General features: G+C 43.7%; 1 protein-coding gene across 3 annotated transcripts in view; it reads right to left on the minus strand.

The window, feature by feature from the left end:
- Positions 1-23,908, minus strand: part of DDX43 (DEAD-box helicase 43) — an 84,595-nt gene that overhangs the window by 24,813 nt on the left and 35,874 nt on the right. For all 3 annotated transcript variants that reach the window (XM_077289894.1, XM_077289896.1, XM_077289895.1), the window contains 8 exons: positions 19,183-19,264; positions 18,529-18,685; positions 14,458-14,576; positions 8,092-8,202; positions 6,043-6,184; positions 1,488-1,588; positions 922-1,009; positions 217-344 (listed from right to left, as the gene is read on the minus strand). In XM_077289894.1, the coding sequence (XP_077146009.1) occupies positions 217-344; positions 922-1,009; positions 1,488-1,588; positions 6,043-6,184; positions 8,092-8,202; positions 14,458-14,576; positions 18,529-18,685; positions 19,183-19,264 (928 nt within the window). The remainder of the gene's footprint in view (positions 1-216; positions 345-921; positions 1,010-1,487; positions 1,589-6,042; positions 6,185-8,091; positions 8,203-14,457; positions 14,577-18,528; positions 18,686-19,182; positions 19,265-23,908) is intronic.

The following is a 23,908-nucleotide window of genomic DNA, read 5'->3' on the forward strand; positions in this document are numbered from 1 at the left end:
TCTTAGAAGCACTTTGCAACTTTATCAATTCAAGAAAATGAGACACCCTCTTTAACCAAAACACTAAAGTCTCTAACTGAGCCACACAAGTTATTTGTGCACACATCATAGGTCAGAAAGTCAGCATTTCTCTCTAATATCAAAGGACAAGGCATCCCCCCACAGGGTGACGTCTCCACAATGTGTACCATCATGGATTTAGGGCTTCAAACATACATCAATTTCTTTCCCACAAATATGATGGCTTTATCTTTAGGCTTTAAGGAATCAATAAAATCTGCAGTGAATGCTCTTTTCTCCTCTTCTGCAACAATAACGACTCGCTGATTTACTGTATTAACAGCCTAAAAACAAAAATAGAAATTAATAGATTTAAAATTATGAAAGCCAAACAATAAGACAGCATAAAATAAATCCACAGAAGGAAAAGCATTCCACATATTATATATATTACACACACACATATACATATACACTAAAATTCTTCCCATCTCTTATAAACAATCCACAAATGCCAGGGTAAATTCCCTGTTACTCTAGGGCACCTGGCAATAGTCTACTTTAACTCCAGTGATGACTTTCATTAATACGACCGCAAAAGCATAGGGACGTGATAAGAATAAAAATAAGAAACTCATAACATGGAGCATTTCATATAGGGGTTGAACACAATGCTACATTATGTACAAACTCTGAGGTGGGAATACTCAATAAAAATCAATGTGGTATCATGGATATGCGAACACTTTATGATCCTGAGGTTCATGTTGCAGCCCGTTCAGAGTCTTTGCCACTCACTGTGCAGAGAAAGGCTGAAAAAGGCTTCAGCATTTCTGTATCGGTGTGGGTGTCAAAGTTCAGACCTCCAAAGTGACGCTATTTCCTAAAGACTAACTGCCCCTTTTCTTCACAAAAACTTACAGCTAAATCGAGAGTCCCAACATATACCATCATTGGGTCCTTTAAATACGACTTAGACAAGCGTCGAACTCCTTCTGGCCAGGTGGCACTGCAAAACATCAAGAAATTTTTTTTTAAAAAAGTAAGCTTACAAACGTACAGATAAATGGATAAAAAAATAAAAAAAAATAAAAAGAAGGACATGAGCCATGTTACCGCATAAAATCTTTGCTTCTAGGCTAAGCAACACAGAGGCAGCACAGTACCACGTCACCTGTGTGTTCAGCTGCATAGACTAATGTGTACCACATGCAACTAAGATTGCCCTAGAAGCAAGGCCAATATTTCAACAGGCTGCGAAAAATCTGAGGCGTATGGCATCACAAAAAGGGCCGAAGTGCTTCTTTGCATGCTGTATTACAGGGGCTGGAAAGTCGTAGTGTGTAAGTGTAGCTTAAAAAAAATATATAAAAAAAAATAAAAAAAAAATATGCTGTTAATCATCATGGAGGAGAAAGAAAACTGGGGCATGAAAGAAAAAAAAAAAAAAGAATGTTGAAGACATACAGCCAAATAAATGCACTCACCTAGTCATTATGGTTTGCCTGTCAGGACGAACGTCAATTAGTATTTTCATAATCTGGGGTTCAAAGCCCATATCCAGCATTCTATCCGCTTCATCCAAAACCTATTTGGGATGAGAAAGATATTTGTATGCATGGTCTGAAATATAAATATGTTTCATAGCATATCTACATAAAGATAAATCCAAACCATAAAATCGGAGGCTTCACTTGACATCATTGCAGTAGACGTAGGCTTATCTCAGATTTGCACAGTTTCTACCATAGAGTCCAGAAACACATCTGTCAAGTACTGGACTTGGTTTACATATATCTCCCTCACATCACACCTTGTCTGATTTGGATCTTAAAATTTTAGATGTCACCTTGCGCTTTATGTTACGTTATCAAACCCAGGATGCCTAAAGCACCACATCACATGGCCTTGGCCCATCTCTGCCAGCTGGGTGGTCAGAGTGTTATAAGTAAAGAGACCGTTAAGAAAGTATAGAATAATATTATAAGCTTTAACCTGTATACTTAAAGTATAACTATGCGCCAGGATCTAGCTTAAAGGATTAGTCCAACAAAGTACGCTTCACCAATAGATTTTGAAATAAAAATAATTTCCACAATTGGATGTTTAAATAAAACGTCCCTGTGCTGAGATAATGTTATAAATGTGTCCCTGCTGTGTACTGTGTAATGGCTGTGTCTGACCATACAGGAACATGGTCTGAGCATACCACAGCTCCTGGGCAGGGGAGGAAGCAAAAGAGTATACAGACGTTACAGCAGGGGGTCATAACTAATGAATTTTTTTTTAATGAAAAACATTTCCCTGCCTGTTTAAAAATGTGTTTTACCTCAAAGAATAAGCTGTGTTCCCCTGCTGTTCCATCTGTATACTCCCTTTTGCTTCCTCCCCTGCCCAGGAGCTGTGGTATACCTGACCATGTTCCTGTACGGTCAGACACAGACAACACACAGGGGCACATTTATATGATCTCAGGAAAGGAACTTTTTTTTTTTTTTTACACTTTTACACATCCAATTGTGAAATGGTGTGTCTTTTTATTATAAAAACTATTACCGTATATACTCGAGAATAAGCTGAGATTTTCAGCCCATTTTTTGGGCTGAAAGTTCCCCCCTCGGCTTATACTCGAGTCATACCCAGGGGTCGGCAGGGGAGGGGGAGCTGTCTAATTATACTCACCTACTCCTGGCGCGGTCCCTGCACATCCCTGCTTCTTCCAGCGCTGCAGCTTGTTCCTGTACTGAGCGGTCACATGGTACCGCTCATTACAGTATTGAATATGCGGCTCCACCCCTATGGGAGGTGGAGCCGCATATTCATTACTGTAATGAGCGGTAACGGTGACCGCTCAGTACAGCAAGAAGATGCAGCGCCGGGAGAAGCAGAGACGTGCAGTGACCGTGCCAGGAGTAGGTGAGTATACGGGGAGGGGGAGCGCTGCTCGATATTCACCTCTTCTCGTTCCGATGCGGCTCCGTCTTCAGTGTCCTCTGGCTGTGACACTCAGGTCAGAGGGCGCGGTGACGTGGTCAATGCGTGCCCTCTGCTTGAACGTCAGTGCTGAAAACAGAGCCGCACCGGAACGAGGACCGGTGAATATTGAAAGTGCCACAGCATATGAGGCAAGTGACTGTATGGAGCATCTTATGGGGCCATAACGTGTGTGCAGCACTATAAGGGGCAAGTGTCAGTATAGGGCATCTTATGGGGACATAACGTGTGTGCAGCACTATAAGGGGCAAGTGACTGTATGGAGCATCTAATGGGGCCATAACGTTTGTGCAGCACTATATAGGGCAAATATCTCTATGGAGCATCTTATGGGGCCCTTATTACCCTTTATGCAGGATTATATGTGGCATATTTTAATATGGAGCATTTAATGGGGCCCATCAAACTTTATGGAGCATTATATGGGGCTCCTGATTCAATATGGATATTCAAAAACACTTAAACTACGGATGTCTCAATTAATTTTACTTTTATTGGTATCTATTTTTACTTTTGAAATTTACCAGTAGCTGCTGCATTTTCCACCCTAGGCTTATACTTGAGTCATTAAGTTTTCCCAGTTTTTTGTGGCAAAATTAGGGGGGGGGTTAAGCTCGGGTCGGCTTATACTCGAGTATATACGGTAATTGAAATTTGTTTGTGGGAAACCCCTAGAACTCAATGATAATTACAATTAGAGGTTGTAGTCCAGGCATTGTCAGTATATAGGAAGTTCCGCCACCTTAAAGGGCCACTGTCACCCCCTCCAGCCGTTATAAACTAAAAGAGCCACCTTGTGCAGCAGTAATGCTGCATTCTAACAAGGTGGCTTTTAGTTTTTGGTGCATGTATTCCCAAAATAATGCGTTTTATAAATTCATAATGCATAACAGAGTGCGGGGCTGGGATTCACTAGCAGGGCGGCCGCACAGGCACAGTCTGCAAGCCTGGCTGTGACGTCAGACAGCCAGAGCTCACTGTGCCTGCACCAGACAGTACTACACAGCGCAGGCGCCGGATTTCATGCGAACACAGCACGCAGGGGGTGGCGCCCAGCGCCCCTGAAGATTCGAGTGACTGCAGTCTGGCGTTTCAAGCAGGGGGGTGAGGACCTGCCTCCCTGGCGAAAGAAAAGTATTTTGGAGAATTTATAAAACGCATTATTTTGGGAATACATGCACCAAAAAACTAAAAGAGCCACCTTGTTAGAATGCAGCATTACTGCTGCGCAAGGTGGCTCTTTTAGTTTATAACGGCTGGAGGGGGTGACAGTGGCCCTTTAATGAGTGATACATAAGTTAGGAAAATCTCAAGTACAGTCCTAACTCTCACCATTACTATGCAATGGCCCTGTGTGATATTTAGTTTTGATGGAGAAAAAAAAAAACAAAACACATCTCTGTAAGAATCAGTAATGGCCACATGAGGAATTAGTCCCACATCCTCTAAAGGAAGGTCAAAAGGTCAAAGAGGGGAAAAAAAAAAAGCATGGTCATGTGCAATAAGAACATGTTACTATCAAGTTTTACGGGGTCAGCTGAAAAGGATAAAAATTTGATGAGTGTCTTCCAAACAATACTAGCCTGATCTCACAGCAGAATGTACAATTTTAACAATAAAAATCACAAAAGATAAATCCCATAGTAAATGTTTGATTAATGTTAGAAAAGTCAGGGTGATGCACTGGAATACTGGCATGATCACAATGGATGCAGAGAAAGAATGTGATAATGTGAAGTATGCCTATAAAAGATAATGATGAACAATGTGTGCAGAGTTAGACTGTTCTACAGTCAGATCTTCTATGTCTCTATCAAAACTTTCTAAAGAGTATTAGCTTTGCAAGATTTTGACTGCTCTGAGACAGGAAAACACATTTTTCACCAATACTGATGCATTAGCAAAATAGTCCACCCAGCTGGCCAATTCCCTCATCTGACTAATAGATCATTTCCTACACAAATTTAGTGGCTTTTTTTTCTGCCATTTCTTGGGCTGGTAAAAATACAAGAGGCCAGAGTATTGCTGGCAGGTATAAGGAGACAATAAAAATACCATTTTTGTTATAAATATGTTGTTGCTATAGAAATATAAGAGGGAACGTGTACAAAATTTTTTAGATATTATAGAGTAACACAACAGTCAACAATTCAGAGATTAAGGGGCTTGATCACTAGCATACCCTATGAGGAAGCAGGGGAATACGAAGGGTAACAAAGTGCTTTTTGTGTACGCTGCAGCCATCCATTACAAGAAATAGGGTTATACATGTAAGGGCGCAGTGCGCCGTGACCAGGTACTGTGTGTGAGTGTACAGACATGGAGTGTTACATACAGTGTTATTTGTGAGTGTACGGATAAGGAGGCCATGGGAACAGGTTGACAACCAACATAGACTAACAAAACTTGTATTCTCTGTATGTCATGTCTTGCAGTTTCCTAATCATGCCTTTTGCCATTATTTCTTGATTAAATTAGCAGTCCCACTAACTTTTATGCATTAAATCTGTGTTAACATGCATGTTGTGTAGTGTGTGTATTAATATACTCACTAGTTTCTCCGGTATTCAGCGCACTTCTTCTCTGCCACGTCACCGCAATTCTTCTGACTTGCCGGCTCGTTCTATGCACTATGTATGAGCCAGAAGTCTATTTTACAATGAAAGCCTATGGAGGCTCCTGACGCTCCGCAGGCTTTCATCATAAGAACCACTTCTGGGTCACACAGAGCTGGGTCACCCCTGGGCAGTCTGGCTGTGACATCACGGAAAAGCAGAGCACAACGGCGCTGGACACCGGAGAAAGCAGCGGTAGGAGAGTAGATTAATACACTTTCATGACATTACATCCACATACACACATTTAATGCATAAAAAAACAAGTTAGTGGGAGTGCTTTTATAAAAAAATATTTCCGTGTTAAAGATTAAAACCAATAGTAGTTGATGCATCACTTATTTAGGTCACTTTATACATTAAGTGCATCTTTAGTATTTCCTGCAATTCTATACTGTGTATAATTTTTGTAGTAGGAGAGAACTACACTTACCAAGTAGGTTATGCTTCTCAGATTAACAAAATCATTCATTTGCAGATCGTGCAGCCTCCCAGGCGTAGCAATAACAATATCCACTCCCTTTGTAACCACATTTATTTGGCTCTTACGATCTCCACCACCATAAATGCAAATGCTAAAATATAAAAAGGTGCAACATTTGAAAATTTCAGCAAATGCAACAATAAAACTGGTTAACTGGTGCAAGCTTTTTATGAATGTCTAAAAGGTGTAAAGTTTCTCCTCATGGAAAGCGACGAGTGGGACTACAGAGATATATAGGTCATGCAGTGATCTCTTTGGAAATTCAATATGCAAGCACAAACTTCAAAGATAGGCTATGTTTTTATTATGCAGGCAAAATTGAGATCACAAACACATTTACACAATTCTATTTCATTAATGACGTTCTTGCCCAACCATAGTCTGTAAAGTGCTGTGGAATAGGTTAGTGTTACATAAAATACAGTGTCAGTGATCAGTCATTTAAAGGGAATCTTTCAGTAGGATAGACCCTCTATATGGGCATGCAGGTCCTAGAAACCTGAATAAAATGATACATGGATATCCCTGATCTGATGTTTTATTCCAGGGAAATCCATTTTTTTTAATTTAGTGATAAAAATAAATAAATGTATAATTGGAGAAGAAAGACTGAACTTGATGGACCTACCATATATACTAGAGTATAAGCCAACCCTAGTATAAGCTGAGGCACCTAATTTTGCCACGGAAAACTGGGTAAGCTTATTGACTCGAGTATAAGCCGGGTATGCATTGTCCCCTCATCCCTGTTCTGGTATGATGTCTTTTGTTAGCCCGCTCAAGCCACTGCTCCCCCTCTGGCTTTCTGGACATTGACTCCTGTATAAGCCGAGGGGAGAGTTTTCAGCACAAAAAAAAAAAAAAAATGCTGAAAAGAGGGATTTTTGGTTCTTACCATAAAATCTCTCTTGGAGCCTTCATTGGGGGGGGGGGGGGGGGTCACAGGTAACCATGGGTGTATGCTGCTGTCGCTAGGAGGCTGACACTATGCAAATAAAGAATAAGTAGCTCCTCCCCGGCAGTATACACCCTCCGACAGGCACCAGGCAACTCAGTTTTTGCTTAGTGTCTGTAGGAGGCGGACCTGGATCTAACCCCAGATCCGCATTTGTTTTTTCCTTTCAGGTTTGTGTGTGTGTTTATTAATTCTTTTCCTTTCGGTTTCAGAGGCTTCTTTTGGGGCTACAGGGTGCAGTCCGCTCACCCCGATTCCCCTCAGTAAGCGACCGAGCGAGCAGTGTGGTATCTCCCACATCGCACCCTCTCGGATCCGCTGGGCAGGACTGCGATTCATGTCACCCTGGGGTGTTCATGTCTCGCTATTGGTGGCCAGTCCTTGCCCTGATCCTCCCCCTCATCCCTCTCCTCGGAGTGGGCTGAGAGGAAGACGGCGGTCACATCCAGTGTCCCCATCCCCCTGTTTAGGGGTTGACACCGTCTTCTGCGCTGGCTGAAACAGCGCAGAAAGGAGGACTTCATTCCAGGACCCTTTCCTCGGTACGAGGGCTCCTGACGCGCTCCTTGTCCTCAGGTAAGGGGGATCTTCAATCAACAATGCGACTTAATGGCCTCCCGGGCAAACCACAAGGTTCCCCAGTACGTTTCCAGATCTCTGGATCCGATGGCCGTCGGATGCGATGCTCTCGTGATCTCGTGGGCCCAGTTCCAGATGCCCTATCTGTTCCCACCCCTCCCCTTGATCCCGAGGATCGTCAAAAAGATCAAGTTGGAAGGGGTCCCCGTGCTCTTGGTAGCTCCAGATTGGCCTCGCAGGGCCTGGTACGCGGAACTGGTGAACATGCTATCGGACGTTCCATGGAGGAGACATGATACAGTACAAATTTGTACATATTAGATGGTCCAGGGGTGAAAAAAAAAAAATTAAATTGGTAAAAGTGAATATCTTTACAAAAGTCTAATAACAAAATGGAACATTCATTTTTAATTGTATCCACAAGATACTTGCATCATTTTCACCATCACACCCTAATACAATACCTTGTGAAACCTTTATATCTGTACTTTGAACACTCCGCCTGTACTTGAAGAGCTAACTCACGTGTTGGAGCTAGGACTAACATTCCTGGACCGTCACGTTCATACCTAGGACTAAGTTAAGAAGAGAGAATTACAAAGAATTGTATGTTACAAAATAGAATGCAGAAATGCAAAACCACCAAGAAATATGTGAAACTTGTGGACTAATATTGTCAGGGTGGCTCAGCGATTAGCACTGTCGCTTTGCAGCACTGGGGTCCTGTGTTAAAAAGACACCAAGGAGTTTGTATGTTCTCCCCATGCTTGCGTGTTTTTTTTTCTGGGTTCTCAGGTTACCTCCCACACTCCAAAGACATACTGATCTATATTACAAGTCCCATTGGGGACATTGGTGATGTCAGTAAAGCGCTGCGGAATATGGTGGCGCAATATAAGTAACACATAAATAAATATTCTTGGTGGATGATCTGCTGCAGTTCTTCTGCGATAGCTTTAAATCTTCACACCACACATTCTCTCCATTTGCATTTTCAGCCCCTCTCTCAAAGCTACTCCATTTCTAAGGGCTCCTTTTCACTTGCGAGAAATACGTCAGAGTCTCGCAGGTTAAAACCAAGCTCTGGCGCCGGCACTACAGAGCGGAGCGTGCGGCTGCATAGCAATACACGGAGCTGCACGCTCCGCTCCCAAGTGCCGGCGCCAGAGCTTGGTTTTAACCTCCGAGACTCGGACGTATTTCTCACAAGTGAAAAAGAGCCCTAATACTTACAAACAGCTCTTAACCCCTTCATGAGCCAGCCTATTTTGGCCTTAATGACCTTGCCATTTTTTGCAATTCTGACCAGTGTCCCTTTATGAGGTAATAACTCAGGAACGCTTCAACGGATCCTAGCGATTCTGAGACTGTTTTTTCGTGACATATTGGGCTTCATGTTAGTGGTAAATTTAGGTCGATAATTTTTGAGTTTATTTGTGAAAAAAACGGAAATTTGGCAAAAAACTTGAAAATTTCGCAATTTTCACATTTTTAATTTTTATTCTGTTAAACCAGAGAGTTATGTGACACAAAATAGTTAATAAATAACGTTTCCCACATGTCTACTTTACATCAGCACAATTTTGGAAACAATTTATTTTTTTGCTAGGAAGTTATAAGGGTTAAAATTTGACCAGTGATTTCTCATTTTTACAACAAAATTTACAAAACCATTTTTTTTAGGGACCACCTCACATTTGAAGTCATTTTGAGGGTTCTATATGGCTGAAAATACCCAAAAGTGACACCATTCTAAAAACTGCACCCCTCAAGGTGCTCAAAACCACATTCAAGAAGTTTATTAACCCTTCAGGTGTTTCACAGCAGCAGAAGCAACATGGAAGGAAAAAATGAATATTTAACTTTTTAGTCACAAAAATGATCTTTTAGCAACAATTTTTTTATTTTCCCAAGGGTAAAAGGAGAAACTGGACCAGGGACGTTGTTGTCCAATTTGTTCTGAGTACGCTGATACCTCATATGTGGGGGTAAACCACTGTTTGGGCGCACGGCAGGGCTCGGAAGGGAAGGAGCGCCATTTGACTTTTTGAATGAAAAATTGTCTCCAATCTTTAGCGGACACCATGTCGCGTTTGGAGAGCCCCCGTGTGCCTAAACATTGGAGCTCCCCCACAAGTGACCACATTTTGGAAACTAGACCCCCCAAGGAACTTATCTAGAAGCATAGTGAGCACTTTAAACCCCCAGGTGCTTCACAAATTGATCCGTAAAAATGAAAAAGTACTTTTTTTTCACAAAAAAATTATTTTAGCCTCAATTTTTTCATTTTCACATGGGCAACAGGATAAAATGGATCCTAAAATTTGTTGGGCAATTTCTCCTGAGTATGCCGATACCTCATATGTGGGGGTAAACCACTGTTTGGGTGCACGGCAAGGCTCGGAAGGGGAGGCGTGCCATTTGACTTTTTGAATGGAAAATTAGCTCCAATCGTTAGCGGACACCATGTCGCGTTTGGAGAGCCCCTGTGTGCCTAAACATTGGAGCTCCCCTACAAGTGACCCCATTTTGGAAACTAGACCCCCCAAGAAACTTATCTAGATGCATAGTGAGCACTTATAACCCCCAGGTGCTTCACAGAAGTTTATAACGCAGAGCCATGAAAATAAAAAATAATTTTTCTTTTCTCAAAAATGATTTTTTTAGCCCACAATTTTTTATTTTCCCAAGGGTAACAGGAGAAATTGGACCCCAAAAGTTGTTGTCCAGTTTCTCCTGAGTACGCTGATACCCCATATGTGGGGGTAAACCACTGTTTTGGCACACGTCGGGGTTCGGAAGGGAAGTAGTGACGTTTTGAAATGCAGACTTTGATGGAATGCTCTGCGGGCGTCAGGTTGCGTTTGCAGAGCCCCTGATGTGCCTAAACAGTAGGAACTCCCCACAATTGACTCCATTTTGGAAACTAGACCCCCAAGGGAACTTATCTAGATGTGTAGTGAGCACTTTGAACCCCCAAGTGCTTCACAGAAGTTTATAACGCAGAGCCGTGAAAATAAAAAATGTGTTTCCTTTCCTCAAAAATATTTTTTTAGCCCAGAATTTTTTTATTTTTGCAAGAGTAACAGGAGAAATTGGACCCCAAAAGTTGTTGTCCAGTTTCTCCTGAGTACGCTGATACCCCATATGTGGGGGTAAACCACTGTTTTGGCACACGTCGGGGCTTGGAAGGGCGGGAGCACCATTTGACTTTTTGAACGCAAGATTGGCTGGAATCAATGGTGGCGCCATGTTGCGTTTGGAGACCCCTGATGTGCCTAAACAGTGGAAACCCCTCAATTCTAACTTCAACACTAACCCCAACACACCCCTAATCCTAATCCCAACTGTAGCCATAACCCTAATCACAACCTTAACCCCAACACACCCCTAACCACAACCCTAACCGCAACACACCCGTAACCCTAATTCCAACACTAATCCTAACCCTAATCCCAACCGTAACCCTAATCCCAACCCTAACCACAACTGTAACCCCAACACACCCCTAACCCTATCCGTAACCCTAACCACAAGCCTAATCTTAACCCTATTTCAAACCCTAGCCCTAATTCCAACCCTAACTCTAATTCCAACCCTAACCCTAAGGCTATGTGCCCACGTTGCGGATTCGTGTGAGATTTTTCCGCACGATTTTTGAAAAATCTGCAGGTAAAAGGCACTGCGTTTTACCTGCGGATTTACAGCAGATTTCCAGTGTTTTTTTTGTGCAGATTTCACCTGCGGATTCCTATTGAGGAACAGGTGTAAAACGCTGCGGAATCCGCACAAAGAATTGACATGCTGCGGAAAATACAACGCAGCGTTTCTGCACGGAATTTTCCGCACCATGGGCACAGCGGATTTGGTTTTCCTTAGGTGTACATGGTACTGTAAACCTGATGGAAAACTGCTTCGAATTCGCAGCGGCCAATCCGCTGCGGATCCGCGGCCGATCCGCTGCCGATCCGCGGCCGATCCGCTGCCGATCCGCGGCCGATCCGCTCTGTGTGCACATGCCATAACCCTAACCCTACCCCTAGTTCTACCCCTAGTTCTACCCCTAGTTCTAACCCTAGTTCTAACCCTAACCCTAGTGGAAAAAGAAAAAAAAAAATTTTCTTTATTTTATTATTGTCCCTACCTATGGGGGTGATAAAGGGGGGGGTTTATTTATTATTTTTTTATTTTGATCGCTGTGACCTACCACAGCGATCAAAATGTACCTCTAATGAATCTGCCGGCCGGCGGGCGCACTGAGCATGCGCCCGCCATTTTGGAAGATGGCGGCGCCCATGATGGAGGCGGACGGGGACCGGGAGCCTCGGTAAGTATAAGGGGGGGGGAGATCGGGGCACGAGGGGGGCGTCGGAGCACGGGGGGGGGGGTGACATAGGAGCAGGGGGGGAGCGGGCAGGAGGACGGGGGAGCGGACAGCAGGACGGGGGAGCCGGCAGGCGGACGGAGGGGACCGGACCCTATAACGAAGCACTGGGGGGGGCGATCGGTGGGGTGGGGGGGGGTCACATTAGTGTTTCCAGCCATGGCCGATGATATTGCAGCATCGGCCATGGCTGGATTGTAATATTTCACCAGTTTTTTAGGTGAAATATTACAAATCGCTGTGATTGGCAGTTTCACTTTCAACAGCCAATCAGAGCGATCGTAGCCACGGGGGGGTGAAGCCACCCCCCCTGGGCTGAAGTACCACTCCCCCTCTCCCTGCAGATCGGGTAAAATAGGAGTTAACCCTTTCACCCGATCTGCAGGGATGCGATCTTTCCATGACGCCACATAGGCGTCATAGGTCGGATTGGCACGGGTTTTCATGACGCCTACGTGGCGTCAAAGGTCGGGAAGGGGTTAAAAGAGGGCAACTAGTTTAGAAAACCCAAAGGAACTCCTATATTCTGTGCCCTCATCTCTTACAATGAAGAAGAGCGGTTACAGAATGTCTGTTACACAACACGTTAATTAACGTTAACTTTTTTTATTTTTTCCATGTTGTATGGAGTGGGGCAGTATAAAACTTCGTGAATACAGCTCACTACCTCAAGTAACTAAATTTCGATGCCGATTTAGAAAAGTATTAATAACAATTACCGGATTTAAAAAATAATAATTTGGTATGTAAATGGTAATCAGCTTTTAAGGCAGTCAAGCCATGTTGCACCACTTGTGAAAAATGATTACGGTAAATACTTATTCACACAGTAACATTACTTTCGAAAAAGCACAGTAAATATATAGCTACTGTTAATATACAGTATAAGCCCAACATAAAAGTTTCTTTATTCTTGTACAGGTCTTTTTTCATCTCCGTTAGCCCCTCTGTATATAAAGCTTTTCATAACCGAGAGGGCTATTATATTGTAATATTCTTACAATATTAAAACTACATTTTTCAGAAGCACCCTGCTACTCCTCAGTACTGCAGACCCCTCCCTTCCTCTCTTTTGTGCTCCGGACCCAAGTATAGAATTCCCACTATTGTTTTGAACACCATCTGCTATAGTTCAGTACCCTGCCTGATACTCTTTGCAATCTATAATAGTATGGAAGTCTGTGTGGTTTTATAGAGTGGTATTTGCAGATTCATATCACTGATCTGTCTGCAGCAGGCATCAACATAGCTCACCTCTGCATAGTAATTACAAGCTCAATTTCAGGGGAGTGCAGGAGAATGGAGTTCTGCTAGATTCCAGCTAACAATTATGTAAAAGCATGTGGGCAGTTCTACTGATATTGCCAGAAGAAAATAAGAACAGTTCAGGCAGGGTGTAGCACAGAAGCATAGAGTGTGTTATAATAGTTTACACTGTATGTCAGAGCCATGTTGGCAGGAAGCCAGCTCAGACTGCATGGTGCCTGATCAGCCAGGAAACATTAGATGGACCTAATGGCAACTGGATGCTAAATAGTACTGAGGGGCATCTTTTGTGGGGAATAGCATATGCAAAATGGGTGTGTAAAAACATTATACGTTTATTAATTTCTCGAAATATAATGTGTGTATATTATTCTAAGATCACATTGTGATTTTGGGAATAACCCTTTACAGTTTGCAATTAATTGGTCACTAGTGAACAACGTTTTCACCCAGATGGTATAGGACTCCTCATTTATTTGATAAAATAAGTGTTCGGCAAGCTCAGTCACAGTCTATAAAGTGTATGGATAACTCTCAGCCAACACATCATGGTCAGGGAGAGAAGGATTCTGCATGTCCGATTTTGGACTGAAGATCCTTTTGTCTATAGCACGCTACCATCAGGGGAGTCCAGTGGCACCTGTTGTAAAGAACAAAGGAGGGTTTGATAGAGCAAGCGCTACTGTCTATTGAAGAGTCGGAAGAGATAGCTGCTGACTGACCGATCGAGCCACACATCAGCCGACAGCCATTTATTGTGTAGCCAACAATCCTCACCATCTTGCAGGTCCCAATACAGCAAACCACTGAACACTGGAGCTGAAGCACCTTCCAGAATATATCACAATCATATATAAATCAGTCACATGAATTGAGTAAACAGAAAACAAATGGGGGAAACCACTACTTCAAAACTGGCACTAAACTACCAATGCTGTGTATGCAGCAGTGTTGTGTGCATAATATGAATGCTGCAGAGAAACACAGGAGCAGAATATTAACTGAACTATTAACTACTCATACTTTATTGACTTCGGTGCTTACATAACTCAACGGGGACATTTTAATACATCAGAAATATCATTTTTCCAATTTTCTGATTTCTAGAAGTGATGAGCATCTTATAGTCTGAAAAATAAGCAATTTTAAGGCTGTAAACAAGAAAAATATAAAAACTTACACCGGTTGTAGATCCAAGTGTATGAATCCTGGCAACAAATAAGCTAATGTTTTTCCGGTACCGGTTTGTGCTATCCCAATGAGATCTAATCCTTGAAGGAGGATGGGCCATGCCTGAGACTTAATAAAAAAACCAACAAAAGGCAGAATTAGAAACTGAAAGCAGACCATAATACACAAAATAAGATAATAGAATCCTAACAAACAAAACTGTAGTTCTGTTTACCAATTTAATGAAGCTGCCTATTTCTTAAAGTGAACTCAGCAGGATTGTGCTCAAACTACAGTGTCAGGTCGCCGCCGTCATACTTATTAAAACGAGACCTGGATTGATGAAATCCGTCTTGTGGTTCTTATTTACTCTTTATTTTCAGTTACTGAGATTCTCGTGCTTCGGGGTGCCTGCCTAATGAATGTGGGGTTTTTTTTCAAATCACATGCAGTATGTAAAATAGGGGGAGGGTCATGTAGGGATCAGTGGCCTGTGAGGCTATGTGCACACATTGCAGATTTTGCTGCGGATCTGCAGCTGCGGGTCCGCAGCACCTTTCCGTGCGTTTACAGTACAATGTAAACCTATGGAAAATGCAATCCGCAGTGCCCATGCTGCGGAAAAAAACGAGCGAAAACACTGTGGTTTACATTCCGCAGCATGTCAATTCTTTGTGTGGATTCCGCAGCGGTTTACACCTGCTCCATAATAGGAATCCGCAGGTGTAAAACCGCAGGTGGAATCCGCAGGTAAAAAGCAGTGCGTTTTACCTGCGGATTTCTCAAATCCGCTGCGGAAAAATCCGCAGAGCTCAAAACTACGTGTGCACATACCCTCATAAGCCATCAGTATGAATAGCTAAGCAGAGCACCACAAAAAGACCCCCCCTACAGTCCCGCCCCGAAGCGCAAGAATCTAGTTAACTGAAAATAAAGAATAGACAACAACCACAAGACGGATTTCATCAACCCAGGTATCATTTTAATCAGTATAACGGCACCAACCAGACACTGACAGTAGTTTACTGAGCACAGTCCTGCTGACAAGTTCACTTTCAAGTATGGATGCAGACAGTTTTCAAGTGTGATGTTTCACTTTACTGTAAGGGCAACACTGAATTTAAGTAACTTTTGAGAATCAGCTGTCCTGTGTGTACACATGAGGAACACCACTAAGGCTAGGTTCTCATTGCGTTTTGGTGTGAGCGCTAACGGACAGCGTTGCACGGTGAAATTAACGCCGTGCAACGCGTCCGTTAGCGCTCCCATTGCCAGCAATGTTAAAGCGCATTGCTAGCGCGTGCCATTTTCAGCTAGCGATGTGCCGTTCTTTTGTGGCGCGCCTCGGATGCTGCTTGCTGCGTCCGCGGCGCGCCCGAGGTCCGTTCCCCGCTCTGGTAGATCAGGGATCTGCGCTAGCGGGGACGTTTAACGCGACCCCGAAAAAGACATTGCGTTAGCGCAATCCGCTAGCGCTTAGCGCTAAACGGATTGCCCTAGAAAACAAGAAAAAGCCTACTGATAAATATGCACACCAATAATATAAGTAACATGAATAAAATACAAAACTGCTTTTATTTAGACAATCCAATAACATCACATACAGTTAAAACACAATTAAAAAATTACATCATCCATAATACACAAAGGTAGAGATCCAATGACAATATATACTGTGTGAAGGTCCCCCCACATGAACGTGCCCTTACCCCAAACTACTGGCTCATGGGAGAATGCAAGCCGAAAATGCAAGGACCTATGTAACGTGCTGAATGGCCACACGCCGAAGGGCTATGTGAAACTGATGTATAGCCATGGCCCTAATGGCACAGTGCAGGGCCAGACAGAATGGGGAAGGGAAAGGGAAAAAGGGAATAAAGGGTTAAAAATAACCCATGCAATGAAAGGACCAACTAGATCTCAGAACTGTAAGAGGAGGAAACCCTCCATACAAATACAACCTGGTGTGATATGGCGATGCCGACGCGTATCGCCTGGCAAGCAGGCTTCCTTTGACATCTTCCCTGAGGAAGCCTGCTTGCCAGGCGATACGCGTCGGCATCGCCATATCACACCAGGTTGTATTTGTATGGAGGGTTTCCTCTTCTTACAGTTCTGAGATCTAGTTGGTCCTTTCATTGCATGGGTTATTTTTAACCCTTTATTCCCTTTTTCCCTTTCCCTTCCCCATTCTGTCTGGCCCTGCACTGTGCCATTAGGGCCATGGCTATACATCAGTTTCACATAGCCCTTCGGCGTGTGGCCATTCAGCACGTTACATAGGTCCTTGCATTTTCGGCTTGCATTCTCCCATGAGCCAGTAGTTTGGGGTAAGGGCACGTTCATGTGGGGGGACCTTCACACAGTATATATTGTCATTGGATCTCTACCTTTGTGTATTATGGATGATGTAATTTTTTAATTGTGTTTTAACTGTATGTGATGTTATTGGATTGTCTAAATAAAAGCAGTTTTGTATTTTATTCATGTTACTTATATTATTGGTGTGCATATTTATCAGTAGGCTTTTTCTGGTTTTCTGTCTCAGTTCAACTACTGATTTTGCACCCATTATTTGTCTGATTGTTATATGGCGGTGCACCCATACCCTGTCTATTCAGAAACTGATTGCCCTAACGCAATCTGAACCTAGCCTAATTCTGGCCATTATGTTACTTACAGTGCCATGAAAAAGTATTCACGCTCTGCAAACTTTTCCACATGATTTCATGTTACACCCACAAACAAATGTATTTTATTTGGAATTTATGTGCTATAGCAACAAAAAGTAGGTAGTATGCAGTGTAGAGGAAATGATACATGGTTTTCTAATTATGGTCTAAAACACACGTGGTGATTACCAATTGTGTACTTTTTCGTGTTTTTTTTGTTTTTTGTTTTTTTAATTTTACTAGATCACCCTCCCCGAAAACTCCATTTTCATTTGTGTGACTGTCTAATACAATGATTGCTGGGTATTATACTATATAGGATATTTGACCTGTCTGTTGGACCCTGCTTACTATAGTTAACGGAATAGCGTAGCTGGGAGACCCCAAGGCCATTGCTTGGCATCACCATGCCAACCATGAGGCCCCCATGATAGCAATTGCATGGCACCGATGTGGATAAAAATGGAGCCCCCTCCTCAAATAAGTATCTAGATGCCGCTATCGGCATTGACAGCAGCATCTGAGGGGTTAAATGGCTGTAATCAGTGCCCATACAGATTACAGTAGCGTTTCACTTATGACATATAGCTGACAACCGCTGATGATTTTGCTAATTCTGCTTGCGAGCTGGCAAAATCATTCTACTGTACATGTATTGCATTACCTGGGTGCAGTTAATTTGTTTTGCTGAACACTCTAAAAACGTGCTCACTTACTCTATGCGGCAAAAATGGAAGCTGGAGCCTTTTAGGTGGGATGCAGGTGGAATAAAGAGCCTTGGGATTCCTAAACAGTCTTAATTCCCAATGCGTAAGTGCCGGACCGGCACCTTCTCATGGTATACAAACCAAGTCATTTGGTTTTCATACTTTGAAAACAGTGCCAGTCCAGCACAGAAATGTGTTGGTATCAATAAAAACCGTTTTGGAATCCCAAGGCCCTTCATTAGTGCAGCGCAGCCCACCCAGCTTCCATTTTTGCCCTTATACCTCTGGAAGAACCTTTTCCTTCATCCATGGAGCAGCAGCGACTTGTCCAGTTCCTCCATTGCTTATATATCCGCATTAAAAATGCTAGTCTTCATGTCTGCAGCCTCATTTGCATCTGTCACACCAGCTATGTCCAGCATGGCCACTTTCTGCTGAACTGACAGCCTCTAAGCAGTGTGACTTCAGGTAAAAGAGAAATCAGTCAAGAAAAAGGAGGGGGCACTGGGACAGGAATGAAGAGACGGAGGCTTCGGATCTACCATAGTCCTTCAGCCGCCTTTTCATATCTATTCAAACGCTGATTTCTCAGTAATTAGTTTGGGGTGTAAAATACTGAGGACAGACTCTCTTAAAAGAAAAGGATTTGAGAGTCTCACTATGATTCAAACTGCACGCTTCATAGCTTTACTTTTGATTTACCTGAATTGGTGTAGGTCTTTCAAATCCAGCATTTTGTAGAGCATCCATTACTTCTGGAAATGGTTGAAATGCATCTTTAAAGTTACGGACAGGATTGGGAAATGGTCTCTTTTGGTCAACTTTTAAGTCATCACATATGATGTTATTGTTTTCCTTCCTGTCAAAACACAAAAAGGAATTAATTAAAAATAGGGCTAACTAGACCAAGTGCAATACTGGCAAATGGTTATTTTAGTTTCTCATTTTTGTGTTGATAAATTGACAGAAGAGTTATAGATATATTAAGTTTTTTTTTTGCTTTTCAACATAGTCGCGCACAAAGATTCTGTATACGCTTCAGTAGAAACCAGAGCATGAGAAGTCAGTCATATAGTTTGCATGCCAAAAGAATAAATAAAGGCCGCCCCCGCAAGCATATGAGAGCCTAGTTCTGGCTCTCAGACTTGCATTTAGGGCTTGTGAGGTAGCGTCTGACTTTCAGACAGTCAGAAGCTGTGGTCACTAGGACGCTGAAAAACTGCAAAAACGCTGGGAGAGTACAAGACAGGGGAGCTTAGGTTAAAACGCACCAGCGCTGAAAAATGTTTTGCAAAAACAATGGAGTGCTGTTTTAAGCATTCCACGTCACAATAAGCATAAACAGCACACATTTACCTCCATTCTCTTGCCTCCTCTTCAGACATTGAAGCAACACTTGATGATTCCTTGTAGAAAGCCTTCTGAATGGGAGGCAAATCTAGAAGAAAAAAAAAAAAAGAAGTGACTATTGGCCAAATTGAGCATGATGGCAGTCTCATCTTCATAAATAGTTACAATTGTTAAGCCCCTGTAAAAACATGACATTGTATTTATTTCTTACTTTAAAAAAACAAACAAAAAAACAAACAAGTCTCCATTCTCAGAAAGAGGAGATTTTTTATTGTATATTTACAGCTTGTCAGCCAGATTACAGGCCACTGCCACAGTTATGGCCACTTTCTTTGACAAGAAGTGTGTGTAAGGCTGTGCGCACACGTAGCAGATTTTTTGCGTTTTTTTCGCGGTTTTTCGCTATAAAAACCGCAAAAAAACGCTAACATTAAGCATCCTATGTAACAGAATGCATTCCGCATTTTTTGTGCACATGCTGCATTTTTTTTCCTGAGCGGAATCGCAATCCAGAAAAAAACGCAGCATGTTCATTAAAATTGTGGAATCGCGGCGATTCTGCACACATAGGAGTGCATTGATCTGCTTACTTCCCGCACGGGGCTGTGCACACCATGCGGGAAGTAAGCAGATTATATGCGGTTGGTACCCAGAATGGAGGAGAGGAGACTCTCCTCCACGGACTGGGCACCATATAAGTGGTAAAAAAAAAAAAGAATTAAAATAAAAAATAACGATATACTCACCCTCTGGCGGCCCGACCTTCTCAGCGTCTTCCGAGGTGTGTGTGAAGGACCTGCGATGTCGTCACGGTCACATGACCGCGGGTCACGTGACCGCTACGTCAATGGAAGGTCCTGAACACACAGCATTAGGAACGGACGCCGCTGAGGTGAGTATAACCTTTTTTTTTTATTTTTTTTTTATTAATTTTTAACATTCTACCTTTTACTATAGATGCTGCATAGGCTGCATCTATAGTAAAAAGTTGGTCACACTTGTCAAACACTATGTTTGACAAGTGTGACCAACCTGTCAAACAGTTTTCCAAGCGATGCTACAGATCGCTTGGAAAACGCTAGCATTCTGCAAGCTAATTATGCTTGCAAAACGCTAGTTTTCTGCGGGTATATGCATGCAAATTCTGCATGCGATATACCCGCGGCAGGAGGCGCAGAATTGCCGCGGAAATTTCCGCGGCAATTCTGCTACGTGTGCACATAGCCTAAGCCATTTGTTAGAGCTTGCAAGTACTGCTCTGAAGATGGTCGGATTGCTGCATCTTGCCAGCTTCAATGCCCGAGCTTCATGGAACTTGAAGCCAGGCACTGTATTCGTACGCTCTCAGAGATAGACTCTTACATTTCAGTTTTACAGGTTCTCTTTAAAAGGTGGTCTTAAACATTAGATTAAAAAAAAAAAAAAAAAAAAAAAAAAAAAAAAGGGTTGATGGCTAAACAATCCCTCTATGAAAATCTGGTCAACCATCGTTTCACTGAGGCCATACATATATTGTCCATTATTGGCCGTTACAGTCATTAATCTAGCCTTTCATGTGCAATTATACCAGTCAAATGTTGAAATTGTTCATTTTCATCAAGTTGAGCTTAAAGGGAACCTGTCACCCCGTTTTTTCCGTATGAGATAAAAATACTGTTAAATAGGGCCTGAGCTGTGCATTACAATAGTGTATTTTGTGGATCCCGATTCCCCACCTATGCTGCCGAAATACCTTACCAAAGTCGCCGTTTTCGCCTGTCAATCAGGCTGGTCTGGTCAAATGGGCGTGGTGACATCGCTGTTTCTTCCCCCAGATCTTGCTTCGTTTTCCATTGGTGGCGTAGTGGTTTGCGCATGCCCAAGTCCCGAATCCACTGCACAGGGGAGGGAAAAGAGCGCGATCTGTGCTATTCCCTTGGTGATCGGTGGGGGCGGCCATCTTCCTGTGGCCGCGCGTGCGCAGATGGAGCGCTCTGCTGCCCGGGGCTTCAGGAAAATGGCCGCGGGTGCGCAGATGGAGATCGCGGCGGCCATTTTCCTGAAGCAGAGTTCGCATCTCGGCTTCAGGAAAATGGCCGCCGCGATCTCCATCTGCGCACGCGCGGCATCCCGCGGCCATTTTCCTGAAGCCCCGGGCAGCAGAGCGCTCCATCTGCGCACGCGCGGCCACAGGAAGATGGCCGCCCCCACCGATCACCAGGGAAATAGCGCAGATCGCGCTCTTTTCCCTCCCCTGTGCAGTGAATTCGGGACTTAGGCATGCGCAAACCACTACGCCACCAACGGAAAACTAAGCAAGATCTGGGGAAGACACCACGCCCATCTGACCAGACCAGCCTGATTGACAGGCGAAAACGGCGACTTTGGTAACGTATTTCGGCAGCATAGGTGGGGAATCGGGGTCCACAAAATACACTATTGTAATGCACAGCTCAGGCCCTATTTAACAGTATTTTTATCTCATATGGAAAAAACGGGGTGACAGGTTCCCTTTAACCCCTTCCCGACCTGTGACACAGCGTATGCGTCATGCAAGTCGGTGCCTTCCCGACCTGTGACGCATATGCTGTGTCACAGAATGATCGCGTCCCTGCAGATCGGGTGAAGGGGTTAACTCCTATTTTACCCGATCTGCAGGGAGAGGGGGAGTGGTACTTCAGCCCAGGGGGGGTGGCTTCGATCACTCTGATTGGCTGTTGAAAGTGAAACTGCCAATCAGAGCGATTTGTAATATTTCACCTATGAAAATGGTGAAATATTACAATCCAGCCATGGCCGATGCTGCAATAGCATCTGCCATGGCTGGAGACCCCGATCTGCCCCCACCCCACCGATCGCCCCCCCAGTCGTCCTTTTTGCCCCGATCTCCGTTCCGCTCCCCTCCTCCCTCCTGTCGGCTCCCCCGGTCCTCCTGTCCGCTCCCCAGGTCCTCCGATCCCCCCCCCCGTGTTCCGGTCCCACCCCCCCATACTTACCTAGCTCCGATGTCCCTCCCGGTGTCCGGCCGTCTGCTTCATGGGCGCCGCCATCTTGGAAAATGGCGGGCGCATGCGCAGTACGCCCGCCGAATCTGCAAGCCGGCAGATTCGTTCCTGCACATTTTGGTCGCTGTGATAAGTTCTATCACAGCGATCAAAATAAAAAAAATTGTAAATAAATCACCCCCTTTATCACCCCCATAGGTAGGGATAATAATAAAATACAGAAAATATAATTATTTTTGTTTTTCCATTAGGGGTAGGGGTAGGGTTGCACTTAGGGTTGCACTTAGGGTTGCACTTAGGGTTGCACTTAGGGTTAGAATTAGGCTATGTGCACACGGTGCGGATTTGGCTGCGGATCCGCAGCGGATTGGTCGCTGCGGATTCGTATCAGTTTTCCATCACGTTTACAGTACCACGTAAACCTATGGAAAACCAAATCCGCTGTGCCCGTGGTGCAGAAAATACAGCGCGGAAACGCTGCGTTGTATTTTCCGCAGCATGTCAATTCTTTGTGCAATTCCGCAGCGTTTTACACCTGCTCCATAATAGGAATCCGCAAGTGAAATCCACACAAAAAACACTGGAAATCCGCGGTAAATCCGCAGGTAAAGCGCAGTGCGTTTTACCTGCAGATTTTTCAAAAACTGCGGAAAAATCCACACAAATCCGCAACGTGAGCACATAGCCTTAGGGTTGGAATTAGGGGTAAGACTAGGGTTAGGGGTGTGTTGGGGTTAGGGTTGTGGTTAGGGTTGGGATTAGAGTTAGGGGTGTGTTGGGGTTAGTGTTGGAGTTAGAATTGAGGGGTTTCCACTTTTTAGGCACATCAGGGGGTCTCCAAACGCGACACGGCGCCACCATTGATTCCAGCCAATCTTGCGTTGAAAAAGTAAAATGGTGCTCTCTCCCTTCCGAGCCCCGACGTGTGCCCAAACAGTGCTTTACCCCCACATATGGGGTACCAGCGTACTCAGGAGAAACTGATCAACAACTTTTGGGGTCCAATTTCTCCTGTAACCCTTGGGAAAATAAAAAATTGCGGGCTAAAAAATTATTTTTGAGGAAAGAAAAATGATTTTTTATTTTCACGGCTCTGCGTTATAAACTTCTGTGAAGCACTTAGGGGTTCAAAGTGCTCACCACACATCTAGATAAGTTCCCTTGGGGGTTTAGTTTCCAAAATGGGGTCACTTGTGGGGGGTTTCTACTGTTTAGGCACATCAGGGGCTCTGCAAAAGCAACGTGATGCCCGCAGAGCATTCCATCAAAGTCTGCATTTCAAAACATCACTACTTCACTTCCAAGTCCCGGCATGTGCCCAAACAGTGGTTTACCCCCACATATGGGGTATCAGCATACTCAGGAGAAACTGGACAACAACTATTGGGGTCAAATTTCCCCTGTTACCCTTGGGAAAATAAAAAATTCAGGGCTAAAAAAAATTTTTTGAGAAGAAAAAATATTTTTTATTTTCATGGCTCTGCGTTATAAACTTCTGTGAAGCACTTGGGGGTTCAAAGTGCTCACCACACATCTAGATTAGTTCCTTGGGAGGTCTAGTTTCCAAAATGGGGTCACTTATGGGGAAGCTCCAATGTTTAGGCACACAGGGGCTCTCCAAACGCGACATGGTGTCCGCTAATGATTGGAGCTAATTTTCCATTCAAAAAGCCAAATGGCGTGCCTTCCCTTCCAAGCCCTGCCGTGCACCCAAACAGTGGTTTACCCCCACATATGGGGTATCATCG

The sequence above is a fragment of the Ranitomeya variabilis genome, chromosome 2 (genome assembly GCF_051348905.1).
Source record: "Ranitomeya variabilis isolate aRanVar5 chromosome 2, aRanVar5.hap1, whole genome shotgun sequence".
Lineage (NCBI taxonomy): Eukaryota > Metazoa > Chordata > Amphibia > Anura > Dendrobatidae > Ranitomeya > Ranitomeya variabilis.